The sequence below is a fragment of the Psammomys obesus genome, unplaced genomic scaffold, assembly GCF_907164565.1.
Source record: "Psammomys obesus unplaced genomic scaffold, mPsaObe1.curated_primary_1811, whole genome shotgun sequence".
Classification (NCBI taxonomy): Eukaryota; Metazoa; Chordata; class Mammalia; order Rodentia; family Muridae; genus Psammomys; species Psammomys obesus.
In genome coordinates this window covers 15,412,989-15,422,198 of record NW_026596051.1, presented here as the reverse complement: position 1 = coordinate 15,422,198, position 9,210 = coordinate 15,412,989, and the positions used below count along the sequence as shown (strand labels likewise).

At 44.9% G+C, this 9,210-nt stretch overlaps 1 protein-coding gene across 1 annotated transcript; it reads right to left on the bottom strand.

Moving 5' to 3' along the window:
* Positions 1-3,853: 3,853 nt before the first annotated feature.
* CUNH5orf52 (chromosome unknown C5orf52 homolog) lies at positions 3,854-9,199 on the bottom strand. Its single transcript, XM_055624058.1, has 3 exons — positions 8,845-9,199; positions 5,641-5,749; positions 3,854-4,018 (listed from the first exon to the last, which is right to left on the bottom strand). Exons 1-3 carry the CDS (start codon positions 9,090-9,092, stop codon positions 3,854-3,856), a joined length of 522 nt encoding a protein of 173 aa, XP_055480033.1. The 5' UTR covers positions 9,093-9,199.
* Between the last annotated feature and the right edge of the window lie 11 nt (positions 9,200-9,210).

The following is a 9,210-nucleotide window of genomic DNA, read 5'->3' as shown; positions in this document are numbered from 1 at the left end:
GTAAGGCTGCTCCTCCATCAGGGGGAGGTGATCAAAGAGCCAGCCACTGAGTTCATGTTAGAGACAGTCCCTGTTCCCATTACTAGGGAACCTACTTGAAGACTGAGCTGCCATGGGCTACATCTGTGCAGGGGTTCTAGGTTATCTCCGTGCATGGTCCTTGGTTGGAGTATCAGTCTCAGAAAAGACCCTTGTGCCCAGATATTTTGGTTCTGTTACGCTCCTTGTGGAGCTCCTGTCCCCTCCAGGTCTTTCTATCCCTCCCTTCTTTCATAAGAGTCCCTGCACTCTGCCCAAAGTTTGGCTATGAGTCTCAGCATCTACTTTGATACCTTGCTGGGTAGAGTCTTTCAGAGGCCCTCTGTGGTAGGCTCCTGTACTGTTCCCTGTTTTCTCCCTCTTCTGATGTCCACCCCATTTGTCTTTCTGAGTGAGGATTGATCATCTTATCCAGGGTCCTCCTTCTTGCTCAGCTTCTTTAGGTGTACAGATTTTAGTATGTTTATCCTACAATATATGTCTAATATCCACTTATAAGTGAATATATACCACGTGTGTCTTTCTGCCTCTGGCATGCCTCACTCAGGATGATCTTTTCTAGATCCCACCACTTGCCTGCAAATTTCATGATTTCCTTGTTTTTAATTGCTCAGTAGTATTCCATTATGTAAATGTACCACAATTTCTGTATCCATTCCTCAGTTGAGGGACATCTGGGTTGTTTCCAGATTCTGGCTGTTATAAATAAAGCTGCTACAAACACAGTTGAGCAAATGTCCTTGTATACTTGAGCATATTTTGGATATATGCCTAGGAGTGGTGTAGCTGGATCAATGGAACTAGATATCAACAGAAACCACAAGAATGCATGTAGACTAAACATACACACTTAATAAACAGTGGTTCACAGATGAAATCAGGGTAAAATTAAAATATTACTAGAATCAAATGAAAATGAAAGCACAACCTATTCGAACCCTTGGCACACAGCTAACTAAGGTAGTTCTAAGGGGAGCGCTCATAGCTAAATTTACACTAAAAAAAAAAAAATAAGAGAGATTTCAAATAAATATCCTAATGATGCGACTATAGTTATCAGAAAAACAAAAACATCACAAGCCTGAAAGCAGGAGACAGCAAGAAATAATGACTACCCAGGTATAAACTGATAAGGACTAAAAGAATTGGGTGGGAAAAAAAATAGGGTATAGGGTGGTTCATAACCATCTATAACGAGATCTGGTGCCCTCTTCTGCATGCAGAAGAACATGCAGGCAGAACACTGCACACATAATAAATAAATCAATAAATCTTAAAAAAAAAAAAAAAGAATAAGGCATAGACAGGCCAGTGACTCCGACATTATATAGCAGTTTCTTAATTGAAGCAGTCCCTCCATGAGGGAGTGGGAGGCTCACAAGACTGTAAAGGACACAAACTCCACATGCTTGGGAAAGCTGAAAACTTAAAAGATCCCTGAGGCTCTTTTAGTGCCAAGGTTAGGGGACCCATAAGCTGCGCTGCAGCAGATGGCGACGCTGACCCACAGAGCCTCCTGGAAGAGAGTCCCAGAGCTGCAGATGGGCAGAGAGGCCCAGGCTGGCAGCTTTTGTGAGTCATCACCACCCCGGGTCTGGCTGGCGGTGATAAAGCTACTTTTGAGTTCCTGCTCCCATAAGTAACCCCTCAGTCATATTCCTGAAACTAGAATAGATGAGCCCATTAGCATACTTACATTCATCAGGTTGGGTTCTGGTGTGACTGGTATTTTTGGTCTGTCATGGGTTCCCCACCTGGGGTGTAGACAAATGCAAGTTGCGTTGCCTCAGGAAGGCTCCCATCTGCAGTCTCAGCTCTCAGGATGGGAGAGGCATGCGGGGACCTGCAGGTAAAAGACGGGGCTGCCAATATGGCTCAGCGGGGAAAGGCACTTGCCACCGAGCCTCACACCACATGGGCTCACTCCATGGTAGAAAGAGAAAACCAGCTCCTGAAAACTGTGCTCTGACCTCCACATGCACACGCGCACACGGACATAAACACAAACTTAAAAACTTTTAAAATAATTATCGACAAAACTCTAGCTAGCCTAACCAAAAGAAAAAGAAAACTCAAATTAATAGAATTAAAATATAGAGATGAGTGTTACAACAGACTTCAGTGAAATCAGAGGATTATTAGGAAGTACTTTGAAAACTTACATTTTAAAGAAAACTTACATTTTAAAAACCGGGGAAGTCAGCTTAGTGAGGTGGCTCAGAGACTTGCCACGCAGGCCCGACAATCACATTCCATCCGCAGGAAGCCATAATAGGTGGTAGGAGAGAACCGGATCCTCCAGGCCCACTGTTCTCTGCCCCTACATCTCCCCTGCAGGTGGGAAGAGCCACACCAAACCTGGGCCACATTTTCTGGTGGACGTGGAAGAAGGAAGCTTTCACTATTTGCCTGCTTGCCCTCGCTCTTGACGGCAAGTTCATCTACTCTGTTGCTAAGGCACTGCATCGTTCGTATTAGAACCCACTTCTTTGGGATTCCAAACTGGAGAGACTAAAGAGCAGCAGCTCTCCGGGAACCCTCTGGGGCTCCAGCACCAGATGGGAGCTGCCGAGACATCCAGCCTCATTGACTGAACGACTTCTTGGCCTATTCATCAGGAAACATCCATGCCAGACCACTCAGCTCACAGCCTGTAAACCACTCTAAGTCCTGATAAATCCCCTCTTAATATATATCTATGTTCATTCTATCAGTTCTGTTCCTGTGGAGAACCTCGACTAATATAACATTAAGATAACTTTAAAACATTGTAAGGCTAGAGGCATAGCTCGATAGTTAAGAGCACTTACTCTCTTGCAGCAGACCTAGGTTCAGTTTCCAGAGCCATGCCAGGAGTCTCAGAGCCTGTAACTCCAGCTTAAGGGGATTACCACCCTCTTCTGGTCTCATCAGGCACTAGGCATATACACATCTGCAAGCAAACACTCTTACACACAACATTTTAATAATAAATATTTTACAAATGTAAAATCTTTTTTTAAAATAGACAAATTATTTATCAGGGAAGCACCAATTAAAACTTTTTGAGATTCCATCTCACTTGAGTCAGAATGACTATGATCAAGGCAGCCAACAGCAGCAAATGCTGGTAAGGGCACACTGCCAGTCATAATAAAGCTACTGCCACCACTACAGAAATTAGAGGTTCCTCAAAAAAAAATAAATAAATAAAACTACTATATTACTGTAAAAGTAACTTTTGTTCGCCTGATATAATTGTTATCTCAGAGGTTTTACTGCCTGTCTGCTAACCTAGGCCTAGTCCTGGAAGCTTCTAGCCTCCGTACAATCTGATCTAGGCCTAGAATGTTTTCAACCTCTGAGACTTACTGCTGAATTAGCTTACCATTTCTAGCTCTTGCTGGACTCCTCTTCTTTTTTTATAATTTACTTACTTATATTTTATGTGCATTGGTGTTTTGCCTGCATGTGCGTCTATGTGAGGGTGTCAGATCTTGGAGTTACAGACAGTTGTGAGCTGCCATGTAGTTGCTAGAAATTGAACCCAGGTCATCTGGAAAAGCAGTCAGTGCTCTTAAGTGCTGAGCCATCTCTCCAGCCCTCTTTCTGAACTCTTGTTGACTGGTTCAGTTCAAGCTGTTCTGGCTTAAACTCCTCTGCAAATGGGGACGACAGAGCAAAGCAGATCAGAAGTGACCTTTGGTGCTCCTACCGTATCCCTTTATTGCGCTACAGTGGTGGAGAGCAGCATGTTCTGAGTCTCCTCAGCTCTCCCCAGGGTGGTTTTGTGCTTCCGAATGATCTGCCCCAGTTACGATGTCTGGCCTGCCACCTAAGTGGAGCCCCTGGAAGTCCGTTGGCTGTCCAAGTACTGCTGGGTGCTCAGGGATTCCCGCTTCCAGCGCAGCATCTTTCTCAGCTGGTCTGACATGAACTTTTTTTTCAGGTGCTCGTATAAGCCACTCATCTTTCTCTTGGTCTTGTCGGAGGAGTGCATCTTATGAAAAACAGAGGTGGGTTTAGGATAAACAAGTCATGTAGTAGCAAGAGGCGTCTGAGGCGGCTGACCTGGAGGTGGCATGGTGCCTGCTCAACCCAATAGTAACTCCATGAAACAGCTAGGATTTCAGGGAACTCAGTTTCCCTGTTCGTAAAGAATGGACATTGGGCTGGATAGATTACCATGGTGCCCTCTGGTGCTCTGCAGTTTAGGAGCCTGATTTCAACCTTAACCGTCTGAAGATTGAGCTAAGGAAATAGGGATTAGCAGGGCCAGGAATAGAGAACTGGCCTAGCATATAAGAAACCCTTGGTTCACTTACAAAAACCACAAAATAAATAATAAACAGAGAAAAACTGTAAGGAAATAAAAAAAAAAATGGAGGCTGCTGGAGCAAGGAGGTCCTTCTTGTTTTATGAATTTTTTTTTTTTTTTAAAGACAGTAGCCCTGGCTCTTCTGGAACTCATTCTGTAGACTAGGCCGACCTCGAACTCAGAGGTCCACCTCCCTGTGCCTCTCGAGTGCTGGGATCAAAGGTGTGTGCCACCGCTGCCTGGCTTCCATCTTGTTTCTTTCTCCTTTCATAAACTCTACCACCATGTCCCTATTAATAATTGTGCTGTTTACGTATTGTCTGCAACTTATAGATACATATGCTAGCTAACTTGTGTCTACACCTCACCTGTGAGAGCTCTTCTATCACAGGGAATCCTAATTTCATCCATTTCATAACTCCTGTCCTAGACTGTAAGGTCTGAATGGACAAATCCTTTCTCACTCAGTTGAATTCAATTGTGTATTACCATGAACTGGCTGCAGGAAGGGATGTGGGGGCCCAACTGTAGGCAACCTCCCCAATCCAATCAGAATGTGAAATAATGCTCAACATTTCTAAGCCAGGATCGAACGTGAGATACCCCTAAAGTAGATCCAGACTTCAAAAGACAGATGGCAAAAGCTGCAAAGGAAGCCAGGAAGCATCGGCTGTCCTGTCCTGTCCTGTCCTGTCCATCCTGCTGTGTGAACTCCACTTCCTTGTTTTACTTCAACGACTTCAGGTTTACATTACAGAACCCATAACTAACAGTTTCAAACCCCACTTTACAAATGAAGAAAGTGTGACTCACCCAAGATCACATAAAACTGGCCCATCTCTGGGTCCCGTAGAGTCTCTACTGGACCCTAGCATGGGAAGCTTAACACTGGGAGCACACATGGAGCCCTGCTTGGCTTGTGTCTTCTTGTGGGTTTGTTGTTGCTACGGCTAGCCTCAGTTTTCCTCTGTAAATGGGATAAGTTTTCAAAAGGGAAAAAAGCTAACCAGACTAATGCTGATGTCAGTTCGAGCTGTACAGCCTGAAGCTCTGTATGTGGGAGATACTGTGTTTCAGGAAACAAAAAAGACATGAGCCAGGAGGCAAGGTCTTCCTCTCTGAGTCTCTTCAGCTAGGCAGAGGCATTTGACACTTTGGGCAAGACACCAACCCCATGTGCCATCTGTCTCCTCTGGAAAGATGGGGCCCCCTATTAGCATGAGGAAGGAAGGAGAGAGCTATGACAAGTGTGGAGTGGTCAGGCCACTAAGAGGCTCCAGCACAGAACCTGGTGGATACTTCACCTCCATCTCGTAGATGCGCTGTGCGTTGAGGTTGTCCCGAATAATCACCCGAGATAAATGGCTCTTGGGTAAAAGTTTCTTCACGTTTGCATCATTGGCACTCAATCGGCTAGAGTGGAGAGGGAAAGATGGGACAGGTTAGACACAGCAGCTCAAGGCCTGATTCAATAGGTGCTGGGATGGTGGAGGGTACCTCTTTGGGTTTATTTTGTTTTTGAGACAGGGTCTTGCTTTGTAGCCCTGACTGTCCTAGAACTCGCTCTGTAGACCCAGTTAGCCTGGAGCTCACAGAGAGCCACCTGTCTCTGCTTCCCAAGTACTGGAAAATGCAGGCCTTTGCCCTCCAACTACCCCTGCCCCATTCTCCATTGTTCCCTTTCCCCTCTCCTCTATTTCCTGTGGTTGGCAATGGGGTGGAATGTAGAGCAGCGCATGCCAGTCAAGCGTTCTACCACTGAGCTCCGCCTGCAATGCTGGGCAAGGCCAGCTGTGAGAAAATCCAGGCTAAGAGCAAAGGTGGAGAGTCTCAGATGAATAGACATTGGAAGGGGAAAAGATTAAAGGAGAGAGGTGGAGGTAGGGGATCTTCCTTTGCAGCCTAGATCGAAAGGGGATCTGGGAAGAGGGGATACAGCAGAACAGGATAGAAAAAAAAGAAAGAAGAATGTGTGCCTGTGATCTCTGCACTCGAGAAGCTGAAAGCAAGTAGGAGAGCTCAAGACCAGCCAGGGCTACACAGACAACTGTCTTTAAAAGGAAGAAAGGAAGGAAGGAAGAAATTTAGAAAAAAAAAAAAAAGAAGGGATAAGGGAGGAATTTAGGTAGACACAGGGTTAGTTAATAAGGAAAGTCTAAGGAAAGAGTTCGGGAAATGTTTAAAAGAGGGAAATCTGAGGTGCTACGGGGCTTTTGGGACTCTAACAAGTGTGTTCCACGTTTTGACACTGCAAAACAACAACGTCGTTGATAAAGTTCACCCTTGGGGACCATGCAATCAGTGAATGTTTATGTTTGCTACGTCATGTTGTGCTGAATGTTGGTATTCATAGGAATCCTGGTCCCGTGGCTGGTCTCAGGGGGCTGGAGACACCTACAAGGATGGAAAGTACTGAGCAATATGAGCAGAAAAGAGAACTGGGAATGAGGCTCAGCTGGTAGAATGTGTGCCTAGCAGGCACATAGTCCTGGGTGGTCTCCAGCACCAGTAAAAACTCACCTATAATCCAGGCACTTGGGAGGCCGAAGCAGGAGGATCAGAAGTTCAAAGCCATTCTTAGTTATACTGTGAATTTAAGTCAACCTGGGCTCCATGTCTCAACAAATAAATAGCAAAGGATGTTGCTAGCCAGTGTTTTCATTTTTTTTATAATTTAATCACATTATGAAGTGTTTTAAAATAATTTTCCCTTTAAAAATAATTGTTCATTCATTCTAAAACTTGGAGGCCAAATGTCCAAGGAAGCAAGTGGATAATTGTGCTCTATCATCTGATAAAATACATGTGATCAAGTATAAAGCAGGTTACAAAATGAATTTTTTTGTGCTGTATGTTATTTAAAAATACAATATAAATACATTTATATGTGGATTATCTCAGCCTCTCTCAGTTGCTGTGATAAAACACTAACCAAAAACAACTTGAAGAAAGTGTTTACGGATTATAGTCACTCATCAAGTAAAGCTGAGGCAGGACCCAAGGAAGGAACCTGAAGGCAGGAACTTAAGCAGAGGCCGTCTGTGGAAGACTGCTTACTGGCTTGCTTTTTTGACTTGCTCAACTGGCCTTCTTAGACAACACCTGCACCACCCAAGTTGGCTGAATAGTCCTACATCAATCATTAGGAAAATACCCACAGACTTGCCCCCAGGCCAATTGGGCAATTTCCCAACTGAGGTTCCTTCCTCTAGGGTAACTCTAATTTGTTTCAAGTTGACAAAAAAACTAACCAGCACAGGACCTTAAACATATACATTAAAATGTTAACAGTGATTGTTTCTGATCATTTGTTTTGCTGCCCTGGCTTCTGTTTCCTTGGTGGTGGTGGTGTTTAATTAGTGTACATTACTTTTGCAATGATCCACAAACCATTTTAAAAGAAACCTGAGAAATGACAGATGTGCTAGTGAAGTGTTCCCTGAATACAGACTCCCAACCAAACAGCAGCAAAAAGGGAAGAACTCCACACACATTTCCACGAATTGACTGCAACAGAAATGGCTGCCAGATACACACAAGAACGGAAGGAACCACAAACACGAAAGCTTACACTAAACTCATGGTTAGCACATCAGAGCAGTAAGACCATCTTAAAATACACCACTTTTATAATTAAAACCAAAAAAAAAAAAAAACATATAGTCTGTGTGTGACAAGGTCTTGCGCATCCAAGCTGGCCTAAACTCCCTCTAAAGCTGAGGGTGAACTTCAATTTCTGATCCTCCTGCCTCCTGCACCGGAGTGATATGATTACAAGCATGTGCAACCATGCCCAGATTAAAAAGAAAACAAACAAACAAAAAAAACCTATAGAGAAATTAGAAAATGTTTTCCAATTTATTTTCTGTCAGTATGTAAGAACTGTCTTGGTGTGCTTACATTTATAAACTACTACAAAGAAACTAACATCCCAGGCCTACTTCTATTTTTCTGGCTTTTACGTAGGATTACTCAACATACCCAGGTGCTGATGGTTCAAAGGTCAGGAATTCACATACAAGTCTAAATCCTATTTTCAACAAGAGACTAAATATTTAAAGACCCTCTTTATTCAGTGATGCACCAAATTCATCAAAATCGGAAATGAAAAAGGAGAAAGATGTTAACATAATCTCTTCCAAGTAATAAATAATGGTCATTTTGAACCAAATTGCTTTTCCAGAATAAGTCCTCTGTAGGAACTTGGCTGATCCTGGGTGAGGGGTTGAGGAAGTAAGCGTGGGCTCGGAACCAAACAAAGGGGAACTGAAGGCTTTTCTGGGACCGCTGGAGAATGGAAAGTCAAAAAATTTGGCCCTGAGTCCTAAGCCTCCCCAGGCGTCACCTCAAAGTGTGCTCGGACTGCAAGGTGTCAAGTCAGGATTCCATTCGAAGGTTGGAAACCTGACAGGGCCTTCAGCCCGGGGTCCCGGCTTCTGAGGGTCCCACAGGTTGGCCTGGGGGATGAGTGGGCGGAGCTACGACCGCTCTGCACATCCGAGCCACACCTGGCTATATAAACCAAAGGGGTCCGCGGCCTCAGGAAGCGGGTCTGCGGCTGGACGCGGACGCCATGGTCCCACTGCAGGCTGTCTAGTCTCTCGCGCCGGAAGTCCGTGCCGTGCCCGGTGGTCTCCTTGGCAACGTGTTCGTACTCCGAGTTCAGGTTCCATTTGACCGAAGGCCTTCTGGTCTGTGTAGAGGAATCTGAGTGGATGAAGTACGACTTGGGAGAGCGAGCTAAAGGGAAATCCATGACGGAAGGGAGCGCGGACGCGGAGCAACTTCCTACGCTCAAGTCTAAGGAGGAACTCTGCGCGTTACCCGGGAGACGGCAAGCGGGCGGGGCCTGCGGGCGGCGGAGCTCGCCGAGC